This window comes from Rhineura floridana, chromosome 1 (genome assembly GCF_030035675.1).
Source record: "Rhineura floridana isolate rRhiFlo1 chromosome 1, rRhiFlo1.hap2, whole genome shotgun sequence".
Classification (NCBI taxonomy): domain Eukaryota; kingdom Metazoa; phylum Chordata; class Lepidosauria; order Squamata; family Rhineuridae; genus Rhineura; species Rhineura floridana.
The window spans coordinates 161,147,490-161,169,609 of record NC_084480.1 but is presented as its reverse complement, the minus strand read 5'-3'; the positions used below and the strand labels follow the sequence as shown (position 1 = coordinate 161,169,609).

At 43.1% G+C, this 22,120-nt stretch overlaps 2 protein-coding genes across 5 annotated transcripts in view; both read right to left on the bottom strand.

The window, feature by feature from the left end:
- MCOLN1 (mucolipin TRP cation channel 1) overlaps positions 1-13,031 on the bottom strand; it is a 32,786-nt gene extending 19,755 nt beyond the window's left edge. The window contains exons 1-3 of one of the 4 annotated variants that reach the window (XM_061582663.1): positions 12,997-13,031; positions 11,376-11,440; positions 9,491-9,573 (exon numbers count right to left, since the gene is read on the bottom strand). In XM_061582663.1, the coding sequence (XP_061438647.1) occupies positions 9,491-9,573; positions 11,376-11,437 (145 nt within the window). In that variant the 5' untranslated portion in view covers positions 11,438-11,440; positions 12,997-13,031. Of the gene's footprint in view, positions 1-1,831; positions 1,942-9,490; positions 9,574-11,375; positions 11,441-12,996 lie in introns of those variants that run through there. The other 3 variants (XM_061582672.1, XM_061582694.1, XM_061582680.1) reach the window with 3 other exon arrangements.
- Positions 13,032-13,874: 843 nt separating this feature from the next.
- The window catches only part of LOC133376993 (ultra-long-chain fatty acid omega-hydroxylase), a 44,158-nt gene continuing 35,912 nt past the window's right edge, over positions 13,875-22,120 (bottom strand). The window contains exons 6-8 of the mRNA XM_061610127.1: positions 17,415-17,536; positions 16,029-16,296; positions 13,875-14,024 (exon numbers count right to left, since the gene is read on the bottom strand). Coding sequence (XP_061466111.1) covers positions 13,875-14,024; positions 16,029-16,296; positions 17,415-17,536 — 540 coding nt within the window. The remainder of the gene's footprint in view (positions 14,025-16,028; positions 16,297-17,414; positions 17,537-22,120) is intronic.

Below are 22,120 nucleotides of genomic sequence, written 5' to 3'. Positions count from 1 at the left end.
AGCAGGCACTGTCCTTGTGAATACATGTGCGTAAGTCTGTCGCTGAGGAGCAGATAATGGATTTCTAGAGCGTTTGCATTTTAAAAGGTTAAAACTTGTCAAGAGGATAATGGAACTTCTAGTGTCAGGCTATTATACCACTTTCTGTTTGATTAACAGGAACTAAGGAATGAGAAGGCCTTTGGGCCCTGCCTATTCTATTTCTATCCTATATATCTGTTTCTACGTTCAGAAAATCCTGAATCCTTTCCACGGGGATTTATCTGTCAATGGGAATTGCAAAGACTTATGTGATGGAGACTAGGGAGCACATCTGAAGACATGCTAGTCAGGGCTGTTGGGCCTATTGCCTCCATGGAACCTGGGAGTCTCCTAGATGAGTACGACACTCTCCTGCAGCAGTTGTGCAGTGTAGAGGGACAGCGCTGATAATGGTGGGTACGCTATCTTCTATAACAGATTGTACGGTCACTGAGCAATCTCAGGTTTCCATGGAATATAATTTGAATTTGAAAACCACTAAGGCTGGGGTGAGATGCTTGGGACCCCCTTAGGGCTTGAACTTTCCAAAATGGCATTAGAAAGTCAGAGGATACAGCAGAAAAGAAAAGGGGATGGACATACTCCTGATTAGTAAAGGGGGAGTGGGAAAGTATTGAACTGGACACTGGAATTTGGTCTTAGCAGACCCTGGGATTGCGTAGCTCACTATAAATTGATCTTTATTTAGGTATAGCAGTCTTTCTGGTATTGATCTTGTTATGCCTATTCATCGCTAGTCCGCACTCACGCTGATTAGATCTTCTATGCTATCATACTCTGTATAGTACTGTGACACATCCATTAATGACTCTTACATTGTTTGATTTTTCTGCAACTTTTAAAAATCTTCATCCCCCACCCGTTGGCAGCGTCTCTCTCTGATTTCCCCTCCAAGGCAAAGTTGGATCAAGGTTGCAGCCTGGGGGCAAAAAGTTGGCTCTCCCTCTCTCTGGGCCGCAACCCCGATTCAAATCGCCCTCCTGTACAGAGAGCTTTTCCGGAACGCTCTAAACACGGCGCCCCCACCTCATGTCTGGTTTGACCTTCCGGCGACCACTTCACGCATGAGACTTAGTGGGCTCCTCCGGGTCATGAAAGCAGAGATATGCCCAGAGGCGTCACTAGCGGGAGTGCGGGGGGGGGTGCGGCTCTGGGTGTCACCCCCCTCATGGTGTCACCTGGTAGTGATGCCCCTGGATATGCCTCACCCCGAGCCACCCACCCTGACCCCAGTGCCAGGCTATTTTGCGCCCTAGGCAAAGCTAACTACTAGCACACCCCCCCAAAAAAATTGCTAACTTCAATTTTCAAAAACAGATGTCTTGCAGAAAAAATGAAAAGCACAAAACTTGAAACTGCTAAATTTATTTTAGTTGCATTTTTCGAAGGGTTAAAAAAACTAATCTGTATAAAACTACCCCTCAAAGGTCAGTACTGCGCCCCTCTGAGGTCTGCGCCCTAGGCGGCTGCGGAGTTGGCCTAACGATAGCACCGGCCCTGCCTGACCCTCACCCACCCGCCCCCCACCCGTGTTAGTCGTTACAGGTGCTGTAGGGCTCTCGGTCCTTTTGCTCTTTCAGAAATCCTACTTCTAATGTGGCCTGAATGGCGACACGCATACGTATGTGCACACGTACTACAAATATCAAAAAGTGCATGTATAAAGCGAGGAGGAGGAAGGCAACAATTTCAACTCATCGCAACGAGCAGCCCTAAGAGGGCAGACGCGAAGACTGGCAAGCCCGCCCAGCCTCCCGCCACCCTCCTTTTTCTGGGGGGTTTCTCTCACCGTCCGGGGTAGACCCACATGAAGCGGGTGACGACATGAAAGTCTCCGCCGCCGGCTCCAAAGTATAAACAGAACATGCAAACATCCGGTCATGGGACCAGAAAAGGCGGGTCTGCCGATGGACTCGTCACGCGGAAAAGGAGGGAGGACAGAGAGAGTCTCAAGAATTACGAGATTATTTTTTGTCTACAGACGGTATTTCCTGGTTATTTTTGGCGGCATGTTTCTTTTATTTAAAAAACTGACAGCTAAGCTGCCTGTGGAAGAAAGTGCAGATATCCGCGAGTTTGTCGTAGCTGATTGAGCAGCAGCCCTTCTTTCATTTGCGCGCGCGCACACACACGCACAAAGCGGGAAGGAAGAATAAATGCTCTTTCAAACTCAGGTCATCTTGGGTGGGAAAAGAGTTGGATCCTTTTTTAGATAAAAATGACATTTATCTGACCTCACCAGCTCAACATTGTTGGGTAAAGTGTTGCAAGATATGTGGCGTTCACTTCATCCCATGAAAAGAGGTGGACCTTGGGTTGTTTTTATGGTCAGAGACTTACTGTACTCTTCACTTGGAAACTGCATTGCATCTTATTCTTTTTCTCTCTGGTACCTTCGTGGCCAGAAGTGTTAAGAGAGCATTTCTATAAAGGCTGAATTACATATCTTCTCCATGAAGTTTTTTGTGCAGACCATAAAGCTTAAAATAATTTACTTCTATCAGCATCACAACTACTGCTTCATGGTCTCTTATTTGGGAAACATCTAAAAGCATACTTGTAAGGTTTGTTTATATGTATACATTCCACAAAAAAAGCCAACAGAATAAAGGGATGAATAAATCTGAAGCCAGTTACAAGAAGCCACAGATCATTCATAGCACTGCTCCTACATTTAAGGGCTTGTCCACATTTGAATTTAATGTGCATTTGAAGCTGTATGCGTTCCTGTTTAAGTAGCATTATCCACATGACATACCCCTCAAACATTTCCTATTCCACTGGTTTCCCCCTCTAAATTCAGAATTCACTGATCCAGGGATAATCCACTAAATTTTCAAAAATGCAAGTCCAAACTGCTCCATTCAAGACAGCGGACACCCTGCCTCATGTTTTTTTCCTGGGGGTGGATCAAGCATCCATTTTTGCAACTCTCCTTTCTAAACCCCAATGCCAGTTCTGTTGCAGCAGCGAGGGTGCCTATTTCCAGCGATCAGACTTGTGCAATACAGGAAAACAGAAATAATGATTTCTCTACATAGTTCGACAGGGTTGTGTACTGGCGCCTACTTTGTTTAACCTTTTCCTAAATGACCTAAAAAACAAATGTTCTAATGAAAATCTCCACTCCCCAAATATTGCAGGAGTGAGCTGTCCTCTGCTTCTTTATGCCGATGACACGGTCCTGATGTCCTTTTCTGAAATTTGCCTTAAACGCCTACTCCGGATTTTTATTTGTTACTGCAACCAAAATTTTCTCACAATTAATCACACCAAGTCCAAAATAATGATATTCACCAAAAACAGCTCCAAACATCTTTGGAAAATAGAAGGCTTACTGTTTGAACAGGTTAAGAAATTTAAGTATCTAGGCATCTTATTCTGCCCTACACTCTCCTGGACCCCTCATATTCAGGCCGTAACTCAAGCAGCCCTTAACACTTCTAAAGCCCTAATTAGGTTCTATCATACAAAAGGCGGATGTTTCATCCCTGCTGCTATAAAATTTTTTTAAATTAAAATAATATCACAGCTCCTCTATGGAATCCCGATTTGGGTCACTCAGTATAATAAAAAAATCAAGTCAATATTATCAACTTTTCTTTTGTCCATTTTCGGTTTACCAAGATGCGCCTCTTCAGCCGGCCTCCGTCTAGAGTCAGGATTTAATTCCTTAGAATGTACAGCATGGCTGCAAGCATTCAATTTCTGGCTCACGATAGCCTATTCGGGGGGCCCTTCAGGACTTATACACCTTATATGGAAAGATCCATTTAAAAGTTCATGGACTAAAAACTTTGAAGGGAAGTTAAATCACCTAGGCCTGTCTTTAGAACTCCTGTCATCCTGGGGCTTTGAAACAGCCAAAGCAATTATTACTCAACAAATTAAAGACCTTGACCAGCAGTATTTATTTTCCAAGGCATTAACATCTTGCTCCCCCCTTCAACTTGGTTTGAATTTTAGCTTCCCATCTCATATGTCTTATTTAGAACAGCTAAACTTTTCACAATATAGGTTCCTGTTCGCCAGAGCAAGATTCAACTGCCTACCCTCTGCTCTGCTTACAGGCTGATTTCAAGGCATCCCTTATGCTAAACGCTACTGTATTTGTAATGCTAATACCCCCGAAACCCTAGATCACGTTCTTCTCAAATGTGAGCTATATAAGGATTTAAGAGCTAAAATTATCTCACCACTTACTTTTGGACTCTCTAACAAACATCCAGAACTGATAGTTTTCCATCTCTTGTCTGATAAAAATAAATCCACAACCGAAGCAGTTGCTAAATTCCTATATATAGCGCAGGTGCTGCGGAACAGACATGTGCAATGCGTTTAATGCTGTTGATACTCTTATTTTATAATTGATATTTTAATCATGTATTTGCATTTGTATGCACAGTATGTACACAAGTTGAATGGGTCTATGACTGTAATTAAATAAAATTTGAAATTTGATTTCTCCACATCTCCCTGCTTCATTTTTTTCCTTTGATTTCACTGTATATTACTGTAGCGATTTCTCCCACAACCATCTTCCTGTTTTGGAATGCAAAATGCCTGTTATTTTAGGATTGAACATAAGAGCGTGCACATGCAAGCTTGTATTGAACTGGGAATTTCCAAATGTCTGCTGTTGTGCAATTTCAGGGCAGACACAATTTTTTAACGTTGGTGCCCACACTGTTCAGCAGATTCCTGCATATATATCCCATGTGTGCAAAATTACACATGCAAATCAACTTGGAAGGCAGGGATAAAGACAAAAGAAAACGCCTTCTGATATGGATGGAGACAAACATATTTGGTCTTCAACTGCAAATGACTGAATTCAAATGGAAGAAAGGTGGATTCCAAGTGAGATCCAGCTTTAACTTGGATGCCTGGATTGAGTAGGAGGATGGACTTAATAACCTTATAGGTTCCTTCCAACTCTTATTATTTATTCATTAGATTTCTATCCCACTCTTCCTCTCAGTAGGAGCCCTGGGCAACAAACAAAAGCACTAAAAACACTAAAACATCATAAAAACAAACTTTAAAATATATTAAAACAAAAAATCCTTAAAAACATTTTAAACAAAACATCTTCAAACATTTTTTTTTAAAAAAGCTTTAAAAACGTATTAAATAGCAATTCCAACAGACAGACTGGGATACGTTCTTTACTTAAAACTCTTATTATTCTATGACTGAAATGTAGACAAGCTCTAAAAATTAAGATGAATTAATGAAACACAGATATAATGTCAACGAACTACTTTCCCCACAAATTGACTGGCATTAAACAGAATTATTGGAAATCAGGTAAAAAGGCTGGTAAATTTTTAAGCTTCAACAGATATGTAGATACAATGCAGAAACTAAAGAGCTGTAAGGTTAAGGAACATGTTCACATTAGAAGACAATGATTAAGCAGTCTTATTTAGCTTTTTATACTACAGAGAATGATTCATCTGAGGAGACAATCTTGAACTTTTGGAGCAAAAGGGAATTTCCCACTGTAGATAATCCGCAAAAAGATTTTTTGGCAACTCTCTGTGCCCACTCCCTGCAAGGCACAGCCAATGGACAGGGAGAATACAGGCCCTGCAAGAGACGTGGAAAAGAAAACAGGCAGGAATAAGAAAGCCTGGGTTCAATTCCCACATCAGGGCAGTCAGAGGCAGGTCCATACCCCAAAGCAGTTCTGTTGCAACTTAACCCTTTTATACTCCCTGGGCCAGACTTGGAGCTCCCCCTCCATGCCGAGGAATGCAGAGCCTTAAAGCAGCAGCCCTCTCCAATAATATTTCCTCTTCTCCCAGGCATTTTAGCATGTGTTTTTAAATTTTTTTTTTAAGTGTTTTTAAATTTGTATATTTGTTTTTAACGTTTTTAATTGTTGTAAACCACCCAGAGAGCTTCGGCTATGGGGCGGTATACAAATATAATAAATAATAATAGTAATTTCCATGTTCTCTAACTGGACATGTTGCCTGCTGTCCAGACTGTTGCTATGCTTATGCTTTAAGGGGGTTGGACTCAATGGCCTTAGAGGCCCCTCCCAAATCTAATATTCTATGATACTATGTTGTGGACAGGATTCAGTCGCATACCAGCAATTTCAAGCTGAGCAATTAAAGTGGATTCAGTGCTCTTGCACAACAAACCCACTTCCAAAAACCCTCATAAACTTTTTTTAATAAGAAAGGGGCTGGCAAAATGCACTGAAACATGTGGGTTTGCTCTATGTGACATTGTATACCCTCCCTACAAATCAGATAAAACATTCAATATACAGGCCACTTGTATAGCCTCCCCACAAACTTTGTGCAAACAAATCAGGCTGAATGCTCAATAAGCAAGTTTTCTTTCAGAAACCTTAAGCTCAGAGAGTCCCTACTTGGGGTGGGGGGGCTCAATGCCTCCTCTGTCTGTGCCATGGAGCCAAGCACGTCTGGATTGCAGCTAGAAGATATGGTTATGACACACCATAATTGTATAAAATTGATTGTTTGCAAGCTGAATTCAACCATCTGGCCAGGACTGTTGCTGAAGCAGTATCTCAGTTATCACTAAATTTGGACCTGAAGCTTTTGGGGCTTTAAAATCCCCCCCCATTTTTTTGCTCTTTCTTTTCAAAAACCACATTTTTAACTGCAATTTCTCTGAAAATCAAACTAAATAACTCAAGATAATCACACAGTCATGTTAAAACCAAATAGTAAAAATACAACATAAAACACATTTTAGGTTGCGGCAAAGATGAATATGTTAAATTGCCCCCTTAACATTGCCACTGCTCAGCTAAATACCAAAGACGGGGTTAGTCTCCTCTTATTTGGATGCAGGCACATTCTGCTTCCCTTCTGTGAAAAATGGAGATCAATATTTTTTTAAAAGAGGAAACTGGGAGAATGCGTGTCAGTCCTGTATCTATTGCCATTCTGCTTTGTACTCTGCTATCTGAACATGGAGAGGAGCCCTTTGTGTCTGTATCCTTGGATACATGACACAGATTGGTTTATATTTCCCCAAAGGGAGCTAAGGAAAGCCGGGGAGCGTGCTGTTAATAGCCAATCCACATGCAGAGTGCGGTCTGAGATCAGTAGCATGGGGTGCAGTTGGAGAAAAAAGGAGAGGTAGAAAAAAAGTGGGTTTTTAACTGGACCTAAAGCAATCCCAGTACTTCACAGCTAAAAATAAGGCCATGCTTCTAACACCCTGGTTTTCATATCAGTATCCTTTCTCTAGACATTTACACTGCTGTTTTCTGGTTCAAGGTTCAACTACAACCTATGGAGAAAGTGTGGAATTCAGCCAGTGATACTGCAATCCTGCACCCTCTTACCTGGCAGTAAATGCCATTTAACTGAATGGGACTTACTTTTTTGAATAGACTTATAGGACTGTCCTGCAAGGTGCTTTTTTATTTTCTTTTAAAGCATTATTGAAAAAATGAAGGAAAATTGTGAATTTTTCAAGAAGCAATCCTGTGGTACCTTACAGACGAAACTCTTTTGTGGCATGAGTTTCCATAGGCAGATGTAGACGCAGTTTTCCTCCCCAAGTTAGATCACTGAAACTGTTTGCCGATAGGGATTGAAAAAGCAAAATTGGGTTTAGTTTGTAATCAGAATTCATGATGAAAGAAAATTTATGGCATGTAAACTCCTGCTTTTAGGATCATCAGAATGGTGATTAGTTTCCTCCTTCATCAGCCTCCATGACAAATGGATCTGATTTAATCATGCTGTCACAAGTAGATACCACTTTGCCCTTAATGCCTACTGAGAAAATCCAAAATTTGTTAAGATACAAAGGTTTTTTACACTGACTGTCAGTCACCCTGTGTAGGAGAGTATAAGCTTTCTCCCTATACAGTGACTGACTCATATCCAGATCTTTGCTATCATCTCATGCCTTGCAAGCAACAAACACCCAAATAGTGCCAAATTCCCTCTCAACTTCATTCCTGGCATGACCCACAAAATACAGACTGTCTCCGCTAAATACAGGCCAATTAGAAAATTTGGGACTGGGGGTGGGGTAGGGACTCGGGAGTCCATGTGGAGAAATTCTCTGGGAAGGTGATGTAGGTGCAGCAATTTGTGTTACCTGGAGCCATAGAAGTCTATTTCTATGCTTGGCTTCTATATTCATAAACAGACAAATGGGACCACGGTTCCAGTGTAGAGTGCTCCTTGATGGTGTAATGGTAAATTCTGAAGTGCAGGCCTTCTTCATGACAAGCCCCCTTCTAAGACTACACAACAAAAATGAACTTTTGATTACTGCAGACATTGTAACTGCAGACATTTTGAGTTATACTCATCCAGCATCGGGGCACAAGGCAGGAAATAAAGGTGACCTACTCTTGCTGAAGAAAGACATCAGTGAAGGAAATTCTGCCCCTTTTCCAGGATGGGGAACTGCATTTAGTAGAAGGTATTTGGGATTCTGCTATGAAGGCTCACGCCATGGGTAGTACTGAAGCAAGGTAACCACTTCCCAGACCAAGTCAAAGTGTATTGGAATGTCTGCTTTAAAGCATGTTCTTTTACAATCTAGAACTCATATTAAGACTAGATGAGCCCTAAGGACACTGTTGTGCAGCAAATTCCCATGTAAGTGGCTTGATCTTCTGTGCATATCATCAGTACACTCAGTAAAGCAACACTGAAACACAGTTTATGGTCAAAACATTTATTTCTTTAATGTAGCACAAAACTAGAGCAAGAGCCTCTTTGCATCCTTCATGAAGGCAAGACAGAAACCAGAGCAAATCAGCAAAGACAAGAGAGACACAGTGGTGGAAGGAATGGAGATGCACACACAATTTGCCTTCCATGCCATTTGAGGCAGAGGGCTCTCTCGCTATCATAAGAAGTTCTTGGATATGACAGTATACACTAAAGTGCTATGACCAGAGACTTCCAATGCTGTGCATATGCTTTTTCTGATCACGGCCTGGTGTGCACTGGTTCCACCTGCAGCCAGAGTCCATTCTCTGTCCGTAGAATTAATTGTGGCTTACGCTGCACAGATCGGTTCTCATCCAACCGCACCACGAACCTCAGCAATGTCAGGGCCAGGGCCACCTTCAGCTCTGACATGGCAAAGGTCTGCCCAATGCAGTTCCTACAAGGGTAAAAGATGTCACTTCCACGGAAGGCAGGAGGCTCGCCAACATCCCTTCCCATATCCCAAGTACCAGAGGAGACAGACTGGGCTGATAATCCACTGGCATGGAGGAGGCTATGGAGGGGTGAAAGGCAGATATTGTCTGCTATTCTCAAGGGAAAAGGGGTGAGTGGGGTAAGTCCAGGAGTCAGACCTTCCCACCAGGAAGCAGCAACCACTGTCACCAACATCTAGCCCATAATATCCCATGATGCTTCATAGTACTCAAAAGGCCAGGAAGTTAAGACCTGAGGTTTGGGAAGCTATCAGTTCCTGTTACCTGGGTCCTGCTGAGAAGGGTACAAAGGCCAGTGGGGATTGATGTTGTACGGTCTCTGGGTCAAAGCGGTGTGGGTTATAGACCTAAAAGAACACAAAGAGATGGCTTGAGATTAGGAAGAAGCAATGAGTGAAAATAACGCACACCTAATTAATTAACCACTGTTACTCACACAGGTCTAGCACGAGCAGCAGACACCAGACAAAGGGCGCAGGGAAGAACAGTCCAGACAAACATGGCATGTGAAAGTGGCCTCATAATAGCAGCTGAAACAAATGTGAGGCCCAACATCGGAGCGCCACAGCTCAAATTATGACACAAAGCTGGTTCTTCTATTGATCTAGCTATAAATGCACACTGTCACATAAATGTTGTTGGAAAGTCCATTCAGTTCTCTAATAAAGGGTAGCAAATAACCAGGCTATTCAACATATACAAAATTTGTAGTCAACCAAGTCAAACAAAGCCATGCATTGTGGGTTGCTTCCTGCTTTTGCAATTCCAGGAACATTACAAGAATATGAAGTTTATCAAGCCTCTGATGGGCCATGTTCAGCTTGGTGGGTTACAAACTGTGCCTACTGTATGCTTCACATGTTCTTGCAGATCTGCCAACTCTACCCTATGAACCCTCCTACTTCTTGCATTCTAAGGGCGGGCCCTATTCTAGAGAAATGAAATTGATGTGATTGGGAGACAAGAGCTTTTGGGACAGAGACAGCTCAGTTGCGGAAATTCCAACCCAGAGGAAATCAGCCAGTGGCCAACATTACAACCAATCCTTTCCTCCACTTATAGCTTGCTATTCTATAATTCAGTGCACAAGGCAGTGAACAAAACAAAACTGACAACAAATATAAAAACATTAAAGTCAATAAAAACAACCATAAAACAATCATAAGCACTTTCAGCATTTCTTTAGAAGAAGTGTGTGCTTTAAGAAACAACCAGGACAGCCTTTTATTTATTCTTATTTATTTATTCAATTTATATCCCGCCCTTCCTCCCAGTAGGAGCCCAGGGTGGCAAATAAAAACACTAAAAACATTCAGAAACAGACTTTAAAATGTCTTAAAACAAAACATCTTTAAAAACTTTTTTAAAGCATTAAAAAATCTTAAAAAGCAATTCCAACACAGACTGGGCTGGAGCTGGAGCTGGGCTGGGGCTGCAGCCTTTCGGCGAGTTTGGTCGTGCTTGCTGCAATGATCTTTTGGTGGACACTGAGGGTGGGGGAGCGCCCCTACAGCCGCCACTATCTTACCATCTGACCTCTGTCTGCTTGCTCTTAATATCGGCAGTGTTTACATCGTAATGCTTTTGTTCTTGGCTTCAGAGGAGAACTTTCCTGTTAGTCGTTTAAGAGATTTGTTGCCGCGCCCCACCCCCTGCTGGATGTAGTCTTGTGCAAGGGGTGGGAAGACTTGCATCACGAGTTTCCATCCGAAAGCGCATTTTTGGACTATACAGATGAGAAGCCTTATTGTAATTGAATTAATTTTTTGTTATTGTTTAGCTTTTTTGCTAAACATTTGGTATTTTTGATGTTTTATATGTTCTTTGCTTTGTACGTCGCTCAGAGTGGCTGGGTAGCCAGCCAGATGAGCGACTAAGAAATCAAATAAATAAAGACACAGACTGAGACACTTCTTGTGTTTTTATGACTCACATGTTGTGCGTTTTTGTTTCTGCTGCTGTGCTCTGTGTTTTTATGAACTATTTCATATAGATAAATATCTTATGCTGGGCCTCCCGATGAGAAAAAGGCAGAGTATAAATCTGGAAATAAAACAAACGGTCTGCACGACCTACTGAGCCCCTCCAGAACAGTGTCCCAGAGTCACAAGAGAGATGGGAACAAGCTGAGAAGAGCAGAGAGAAATACCTCCGGTTCCGGCCACACAGTAGGATTGTGATGGGTCCCATTGATACTGACCAAACAGACATTCCCTGTGGATATGAACACAGGAGAGAAAGTCATGCACAAGCTGGCTGAGGGGGACAAGAGACTAGGTTCTGGGGAGCAGGAAAACATCAAGGACTAAAGGCATGGTCTATGAGTTGCTGTAGTTAACTCTTTGCAATGGCAAAGATATAATATTTCACATTCTGAGTCAATAATGATTCACGTGTTGCAGGCTCTCAATGAACTCAGGATCTTCTTTCAGGGGTGGTACCACTTTCCTCTCCCCTCCCACCCTCAACATATGCTCCGGAGGGTCCTCCAGTCCTCTGGAACAGATATTGAGGATGCACAGGGGACTCCAGGGAGAGGAAGGGAATTTTCCATTGTGCAAGCAGAAGTCTGCTGAACTCCCAAAACAGCAGCACTGGATACAACCCTTGGTCTTTTATGCAAGGGAGGGAATTCAGTCTCTGAGGCTACAATCCTATACTCACCAACCTGGGAATAAGTCCCATGGACTCAATTTGGTTTACTTCTGAATAGGTATGTATAAAATTGCACTGTGACATTGCTGGTGGCCAGGTCTGAGGCATCCCACCCTCCAGTTCCAGCACAAGACATGGAAAGGCAAGCTGTGGATCCAGAGGCCTAGCTTGCAATAGCTACAAATGGAGCAATAAGGACTTCATAGATGCTACTGCTAAGCCTTCCCAAGTGTCCTTTTGGCAGAAAAGCAAGGTAAAATATTGAAATAAAAATGCGTTTACAGGTCAAGATCACTTAGGACCAAATTAGATATCATAGGGAGACATGAGAGTGCTTCTGAGCCATGTCTCCCCACAACATTTTAGTAGTGTGTATTTGAAAATGCGTGACCTGATAGGCCTCCATGTAAGTGTTTGCCTGACCTCTTGCAAGTGACACCCAATGAAGCAGAGCAGGGTCACAGGAAACTACTGACACGATTTTATTTATCACACTTACATCCCACCCTTCAGTGTCAGACCATCTCAGCAGTGGCATCACATCTTGGCTTTCACAACAACAGATTACCAGAGAGATTGGGGGAGGCATACAGCACCCTCATGTCTCCTGATATTGTTCTTTAGTTCTTAAATGTGGTTGAATTTCTCCTTAATGCCCCACATTGTTACTTTTAGACTCACAATCATTGCAGTGAAAGAATGATAGAGAGTTCCCCCCCCCCATTTTCTGATATGATTTGTGGCTCCTAATCAATGTTATTGCTTGTACATATAGATTAATCTGGAGTGCAAGCACATACATCAAATAATTTAACAAAGCAAACTAGGCACACTCATTTTATTTTATTAAAGGATTCATAATATAAGAGTAAGAAAACCAAATAAGCAGCCCATTTTCCACTGGAGATTTCAAAATACTAACTTCATTCACTATCAACAATTTGCATATTTTTAGGCTCACAGTACCTCTCATCCTCCCAGTGCAAAAATACAGTAGCACTTTCCACCTGAGACTGCCACTGCTGCAGGGTTGTAGTAGTGGGAAGAGAGTCTGCCTGCCAGTTGCCGGGACAGGGATGATGCCAAGGGGCATGGGATGGGCCAAGGCCACATACCTTTGGGGATTACCCGTCCATCAGGCAGTTTCACGTCCTCAGTGCAGCATCAAGAAATGACCGTGACTGGTGGATGGAGGCGCAAACTCTCCTTAATGCACATGGTGGTGAAAGGCATCTGAGAAAGGTCTTCCCTAAGAAGAAGAAGAAGAAGAGGACCAAACATCAGACCTATTTATGATGATCAACTGGTATCACAGTATCAATGTGTATGACGTCAGGAAGCAGTCCCTCTGCTCTTTTCCAGCCCTTAGCTACGGAGATAGAGGATGTTGCATTCTGGGGACATTAGTAGGGAACAGGTGGAAGACAGAGGAGGGTTTGGACAGATAGCCTGCCTTAAGGCTGTGTTGTCTGCACACTATACTGTCCCTCATCACACTCTCATCTTTCCAGCTTCAAAGAAGGAAGGAGAACAACTGTGCCAAGCAGACACAGCCTTTGAGAACTTTGCTTGTTGCAGCACAATTCATGGCACCTGCACATTCCCTGTGTAAGCTAAACAGGACTGTTTTGTGGAGATTTGTGGGCAGGTTTTGTGCTCTGACCATCAACTATCAAAATGCTGGCTTTACACCAATGGTTCTCAAACTGGCGGAGGGCTTCCTTGGGATGCTCAAAATCCCAGGAAAAAATAAGAGTCCTGGGGCAAAAGGAGCCTTCCTTCCATCAATAGCAAAGACAAAGATGGGATTAATGCCTCCTGGCAGGGGACCCTCATTGATCCAGATTGAATTTGTGGGGGTGACTGTCCCTCCACTTGCCCTATCATCCTAATCCAATTTGGGAAGAGTTTTGCTTAGTTCTAATGTTGTATAACTGGGCATCTCTGGCCTACCTAAAACCAGTTCCATCTGCCACCTGTTTGCTTCCTCCCTTCATGCCCCCCATCCATCACCATTCAAGCTCCTGTGTGTCCCGGCCCCGTAGCAGATTCTGAATCTCCTCCCGGCACTGGTCTTGGTACTTGGGGTGTCGACCCAGATTGTACAGCACCCAGGATAAGCCACTTGCTGTAGTGTCATGGCCTGCAGTGAGTGAGAGCGAGAGAGAGAGCGAGAGAGAGAGAGGCTTCATGGAAGATGCATGCAAGGTTCCTGCTTCCTTACTTGGAGCCTCCGTGCAGCCCCAATGCTCTGGGCCACTCTGTCCATCATATCCTACAATTGCGTACTAAAATATCGAATTCTACAACTAAACACCGATTGCACACATGCACCCTTTTTGCATGTTTTCTGGGTTTGTTTTGAGAGAATTTAGAACTGTTAAGCTTACTTTTTAAAATCAATGAGACATCCCATCATATGTGGTTCAGGATCAAGTATGGTCCACAAATATTCAGTATTAACATGTTACACTGAGGGATGGAGACTTCCTCTTTTAAAAAAAGATTTGAAATAACAAAAACTGTTGTTCTTGTGATTATAATTGAACTACCAAAATGAACCCTAAAGCCAATATCCTAACACCGTTCCAAAATGACCCGTCCTCCTAAGGGGCCAGGGACGACAACTGAAGTTACGCGAGTCCAACCAGGGACTCTTTCTCTAGACCTGGAATAGGCCTGGGATATTGGTAGTAAAGGCAGCTATGGAAATGGAATGCCTTCAAGTCGATCCCGACTTATGGCTACCCTACAAATAGGGTTTTCATGGTAAGCACTATTCAGAGGGGGCTTACCATTGCCTCCCTCTGAGGGTAGTCCTGCCCAGCTGGCTAGGGCCTGCTCAGCTTGCCACAGCTGCACAAGCCAGCCCCTTCCTTGTCCGCAACTGTCGGCTGGGGGGCAACTGGGCTCTTTGGGACTATGCAGCTTGCCCACAGCTGCACAGGTGGCAGGGCACGTAACTCCTGAGCCACTCACTGTGGGGTGATCTTCAGCTGGCCCTTCACGCCCAGGAGACACGAGTGGAAAACTGGAAGATCCCAGCTGGAGAGGACTGAGAGGAAGCCTAAAGGTAAAGTAGGGAACCAACTACCCTTGAGCACAAGGATCAACTAGCCACAGCATTTGGCATCAACCAGCTGACAGCGGCACTTAATCCCAGAGAGCCTTGTTCTCTCTCTCTTGGGTATACAGATAACCTCCGAGTCTGGGCTTTATTAAAACCAAAGTCGTGTGTCTAAACTAGGATCTTTTCCAGGGACCCAGCATACAATCTCCTGATACCAAGTACTGCTGGATAAGCGTTGCACGTGGAATGCATCAGAACTGGGGCAGCACCAGGTGAGGTTGAGGAGCAACATACAACAAGGCACCTGGGGAATTTCGCCCCACAGAGAGAGAAGAACCCAGTGCTGATGATGACACTGGGCCCACAGAGGCAGGCTGCATATCCTCCTGTGCCTTGGGGAAGGCACTGAGCCCCATTTGTCCCACCTCAGAGAGATACTGCCAACAGTGGCAGACCAGACTCAATCCAGGCATCTTACCCTCAAACATGAAGGTGTCAGCCTCAGCTGCAATGTCTCCATCAGACAAGTGATGACCCTCTTCATCCTGCAAGCACAAAGACAGGTGTTTGCAAAGACAAGGCTGCTGCCTGACCAGCTGACAGTGTCACTAGCTTCTGTTTCTGTGGGGCACCTCATTCATGGACCAGAGTCTCATACAGCTTCTGCTCTCACTCCACCACCGTAGGAACACCGGAAGCTGCCATTGGTTCATGTAGCTCAGTACTGTCTGCCATGACTGGTATTGGATCTCCAGGGTGCAGATGGGGAGACATCCCCAGCCCTACCTGGAGATGCTGGGGATTGAACCAGGAACCTTCTACATGCAAAGCAGATGCTTTACCACTGAACTATGGCCCTTGTCCCCATACAGCCTGGTTCACCTCTTCTATAAGCCATAGGGACAGCCTTCCCCATAGGCAAGAGGCTCTGCACTGGCTATGTTCTCCACCTCCACAACAGTCATCAGTCCTTCCATACAAGTGAATGGCATCCTCGGGGTGTATGTTCCCATAAAAAGTTTCTGTTCTATAGATGAGGCACACCATACCTGTTCTTGCCACCCTCATGCTTAGTACCTTGGCCAGCAAAAGAACATCAATGAAGTCAAGGGATTTGCCCTGTTTGGATGTGAGCCAGGCATCATGTCCCAAGCGGTTAAGTGCTATTCGTCGCTGCTGAATCACATTAGCTGTAAAACGGTGCACAGAGTCACATGCATGACGGAAGCGGCGGCCGTCAGCTGTTAGATAGTAGAGCCAGTCAAAATGGTGGAGCAGGTGTTGCTGCCGCTGCACTACAAGGGTGCTGAGTTCCAAGATGGCAGCAATGTAGTCACTTGATTTCCTGGAATACATAGTAAGTCCACTTGCCAGCAGAAGACATGACAGCAACATTTCTCAATCTTTTTTAACCCATGCCTCCTTTTAGCTAACATAAAAATTGTATGCCCCCTTCACTGGGTCCTCTATTTTATTTGAATTTTCAAAAGGATTAAATAATCATGACTTTTAATTATAAATAAAACTTTGGGCTTGATAATAAAAACAAAGTACTTATAATTTTTTTTAAAAAAATTGAATTTTTAAAGAAATGCACATAAAATTTAAAATTTCAGAGTTGGCTTTAATTATTATTAAAGCATTGATGCTGTATGCTTGTCACAAGCTTCTAGATTCTGGGCACCATGGAAAACTGAGAACATCTTAGGTTAGTTTCAACATCCAGCCTGCACGTGGACTAAGGCTGCAATCCAATACATATCTACTCAGAAGTAATCTCCATGGGGTTCAATGGGACTTACTCCCAGGTAAGTGTGTAGTGGATTAGTCTCCCAAGGTAGCACTGTACTTTGTGAAACGGTTACAGATTAACAGAGCCAGTCTCCTGAACAAAATGTTGTTTCTTTCTGTACATAACATTTAAGACATTTCCAAAGCAGCTGAACTATGGTGACTCCTCAACAAAGACTTTGTAGTGATTTCCAAAGACACTCTCAAACAAACATCAATTTCCAGAGGTTGGTTGGTTTTTTGAGCAGAAGCCATGACAGCTGAGCAAGACTTTAGCAAGAGATTAGCTCCAGTCATGGGGAAGTGTACATTTTGAAGCTCAGGGTTCCACACTTCCTCGAACAGACACCTGACCACTGGAGTGGCTATTACATGCCATTTCCCTTCCATACTGGTATGAAGAGTTATTCTGTCAAGTAACCACAACCTCATCTCTTTCCTCTGGGGAAGAAAGAGCACATACTCCGAGAACAAGCTGTCAACTCCTGCTAAGCCTTGGTTTGCCCCTAGGCCTTGGCTTTCCAGATCCTTGTGAGGTGGGACTACAGAACTGTAGCTGACTTGTTCCAAAAGCAATGCGTAAAGAGACATTCATGGGACTACCTGATGTTATAAAATAAAGAACATGGAAAGCAATGGGCTCCCCAGGATTCCTCCTTCTGCTGGTTTCACTCCTGGCAATTGCTATTATAGCTGAAGACACATTTCTGCAAGCTGTCTAAAGTCATGAGGCTGATCTGCTCAAACATGTCAAGGGAGGCAGGGCCTGCTGAGGTCAGCTTGTGCCACTTGGCCTGCAAAAAAAGAAGGTGAGCACAAGATCAGAGCCAATGACGCTGGAAGGAAGCCAATACAACATAGTGAACAGAACAATGAGATGGCGGCACAGCTCTGGCAAAATAGTAATGACCCAGGCTGGGTAGAAAACCACATAAAGAGTCGGTGTTTCTGTGGGCAACCAAAGAGCAGGAAGGGATGAGGATGGTTCATACTTTACACAGTGTGTGCAAGGACGGAGGACAGGGGAAACAGAGAGAGCGAGAGAGAGTGCTGGAACTGCTTATGTTCAACTGCTTATGCAGGAAAGAGCATTTGACATATAGCATATTTTCAAAATTCATTCAGGCTTGGACTGTTGGGAATTGTGATCCAAAATGTCTAGAGGGCACCAGACTGGTGAAGGCTGATGCAAGTTTGACTTTAGGATTCTTCCTAGAATCCATTTCACCTGTTGTTACGATTACTGGAACATCCAGCAAATCCATCTCCTCAGAACATCACCCACCTGTATGTGCTTGCTGTGAATATTGAAGAGCTGAAGATTTTTGACATGTATACTTCAAAATGGCTAGTTGTGGCTAAAACTGAAGGAACTTGTCACCAGACCATTTCCCAACACATTGAATTCCCCACATCCTATACAGGATGTAAAACTTGAAAGAAATCTGAATTTCAAAGTGTGAGATTTGAGGTTTGTTGAAAGGGAGGAAGGGCTGATCCACATGATTACCCTCCGTCTTCCCTATACTCTTTTTACCCACTTTGCAATTCTTAGGCTGTGTGTGCACTATACATTGAAAGCACATTTTCCTCCACAAAGAATTCTGGGAACCGTAGTTTGTTAAAGGTGCTGGAAATTGAAACTGTAAAGGGTAAGCTACAGTTCTCAGGATTCAGGGAGGGGGGAATCTGCTTTAAATGTATGGTGTGCATCCAGCTGTCTGCAACCTACACCCATTTATTTAGGACAGTGCATCCCAACCTTTTCCCCCCATGGACCTCTTGAAAATTGCTGAGGATGAACCACTTAAAGATTTTTAATCTGTTTTAACCATTCTAACATGCTGTGCTAGATGCCATATCATTTCATTGCATTTTTATTGCTTCTTTTGTTTTTTATGCATTGTATTTTATTGTATTTGAATTATTTTATTTTATTGTATTTGAATTCTATTGAATGTTCTCTCCATCCAGTATTGTTAAAGTTAAATTATGTGGAAGGCTTGGTACCATCAGAATGTTAGTCCTTTATCAGAACATAAAGGAGTCGTCTCTTATATGTTAGCTGCAGCCAGAATACTCCTATTTATCAAAGAATGTACAGAGAAAATCTAGGAATTTGCTGCCATGGCAAAACTGACGCATTACCTCAGATTTAGACCACAATGCCAAAGGTACAATAGCTTCATATGTGTGTGTTATGTGCCTCCAGTTTTCCAGGGACAGAAGTTAAGCTAACCGGCCTGTAATTTCCGGGATCCCCCCTGGATCCCTTTTTGAATATTGGCGTTACATTTGCCACTTTCCAGTCCTCAGGCACAGAGGAGGACCCGAGGGACAAGTTACATATTTTAATTAGCAGATCAGCAATTTCACATTTGAGTTCTTTGAGAACTCTCGGGTGGATGCCAACTGGGCCTGGTGATTTGTCAGTTTTTATATTGTCTATTAAGCCTAGAACTTCCTCTCTCGTTACCACTATTTGTCTCAGTTCCTCAGAATCCCTTCCCGCAAATGTTAGTTCAGGTTCAGGGATCTGCCCTATATCTTCCACTGTGAAAACAGATGCAAAGAACTCATTTAGCTTCTCTGGAATGTCCTTATCGTTCTTTAGTACACCTTTGACTCCCTTATCATCCAAGGGTCCAATCGCCTCCCTAGATGGTCTCCTGCTTTGAATGTATTTATAGAATTTTTGTTTGTTTGTTTGTTTTTATGTTCTTAGCAATGTGCTCCTCAAATTCTTTTTTAGCATCCCTTATTGTCTTCTTGCATTTCTTTTGCCAGAGTTTGTGTTCTTTTTTATTTTCTTCATTCAGACAAGACTTCCATTTTCTGAAAGAAGACTTTTTCCCTCCTTGACTTTGCTCGTTAACCATGCTGGCATCTTCTTGGCCCTGGCAGTACCTTTTCTGATCTGCAGTATGCACTCCAGTTGAGCTTCTAATATAGTGTTTTTAAACAACTTCCAAGCATTTTCGAGTGATGTGACCCTCTGGACTTTGTTTTTCAGCTTTCTTTTTACCAACCCCCTCATTTCTGTGAAGTTTCCTCTTTTGAAGTCAAATGTGACCGTGTTGGATTTTCTTGGCAATTGGCCATTTACTTGTATGTTTAATTTAATAGCACTATGGTCACTGCTTCCAATCGGTTCAACAACACTTACATCTCGCACCAGGTCCCGGTCCCCACTGAGGATTAAGTCCAGGGTTGCCGTCCCTCTGGTCAGTTCCATGACCAACTGGTCTAGGGAATAGTCATTTAGAATATCTAGAAATTTTGCTTCTTTGTCATGACTGGAACACATATGCAGACAGTCTATGTCTGGGTAGTTGAAGTCACCCATCACTACCACATTTCCTAGTTTGGATGCTTCCTCAATTTCATATCTCATCTCAAGGTCTCCCTGAGCATTTTGATCAGGGGGACGATAGATCGTTCCCAGTATTAAATCCCTCCTGGGGCATGGTATCACCACCCACAATGATTCTGTGGAGGAGTCCACCTCTTTTGAGGTTTCAAGCTTGCTGGATTCAATGCCTTCTTTCACGTATAGAGCGACTGCCACCAATACGTCCTTCCCTGTCCTTCCCATATAGTTTATATCCAGGGATAACCGTATCCCACTGGTTTTCTCCATTCCACCAGGTATCCGTTATGCTCACTATATCAATGCTCTTCTCTAAGACCAAGCACTCCAGTTCTCCCATCTTGGTTCGGAGGCTCCTAGCATTAGCGTACAGGCACTTGTAAGCAGTGTCTTTCTTCAAGTGTCTTTGGCACTTGTGGTTTGGCCTGTGGTAATTTTGCCCTTCTGAATTTATATCCTGTGCCCCTGCTCTCACAATGCCTACTTCTAGGCCTATCCTTTTTAAAATTTCATCATTTCTTTGGTCTTTATCCCAGGGGGGAGGTTTATTCCGAACCGGACCTTCCTCAGCTCCTGTCAGGTTTCCCCCCTCAGTCAGTTTAAAAGCTGCTCTACCACCTTTTTAATTTTAAGTGCCAGTAGTCTGGTTCCATTCTGGTTCAAGTGGAGCCCGTCCCTTTTGCACAGGCCCGGCTTGTCCCAAAATGTTCCCCAGTGCCAAACAAATCCAAACCCTTCCACCCGACACGATCGTCTCATCCACGCATTGAGACTGCAAGCTTGTAATATTGCAGTAAATTATAATTTTTGGTAAAATTATATTGTGTTAATGATACATGTTAAATAAAATTTTAAATTGTTAAAATAAAATAAAAACCTTAAATACCAAGATAGATGCAAGCAGTACCCTGGACAATGGAGTGTTGGGGCATTCAAGTGCTTACACATTCCCCCCATTTGTATAAAATATTCATACTGAAAAGCCTGGATACTGAAGCATACATAACTACCAGGCAACTTAAAATTCATTTTTTTAAAAAAAAATAGCACTTAGCATTTGAACAGGTGCTTAAGGAAACAATGAGCAGGAGGTGAGACTATGTTGCTCTCTACTAGAGATGGTGTAGAATAATCTGCAAGTTCATCTTGTCGTCAAATAGGCTCCCACTCTGCATGCATTCACAGCTGTCGGTGACACCATCTTTTTCCAAAAATCTGCACCAAGAATTACGTAATTATTTTTGTAATCAACTGCTGCTGTATACATTATCTAAATTATACAGCAGCATAAGGAATGGGAGCCAGTGTGGCGTAGTGGTTAGAGTGTTGGACTACGACCTGGGAGACCAGGGTTCGAATCCCCACACAGCCATCAAGCTCACTGGGTGACCTTGGGCCAGTCACTGCCTCTCAGCCACGGAGGAAGGCAATGGTAAACCACCTCTGAATACCATGAAAACCCTATTTATAAGGTCACCATAAGTTAGGATTGACTTGAAGGAATAAGGAATAACAAAAAAAAATACATAATTTTTTGGAAAAAATAATGGGGAAAAAAGGGAGAACTGGGAATCATGATAATTAGTGGAACACAATTTTTGGCGAATTGTAACGGGCAGCTAATTTGTCAAACTGAAAAACAAAACGTAATCAGATAGCCACAACTCTACTCTCTGCTCAAGTGTCAGTGCTTCTTCGTGGGTACTATTTCTAACATTGTTTGTGACAATCATAGTCCAAACTATAATTACAAAGGATATGAATCTATTATCTGAAGGCTGAAACACATTTTCCCAGGCACAAAGCACAACTCTTTGCTCATAATATATGGCAATTGATAGTAGTGCTAGCTGGTCATAATGCATGCAGACTATTGTCCTACAAACAGAAAATAGGTGTGCATTGACAACACACACAACACAAGATCATCTGGGCAATCCCTTTTTGCCTCCCCAGTTAATTTAATCTCTAGGGTAGGAAGGAACCAGAAATTGGGTGCATTGCACAG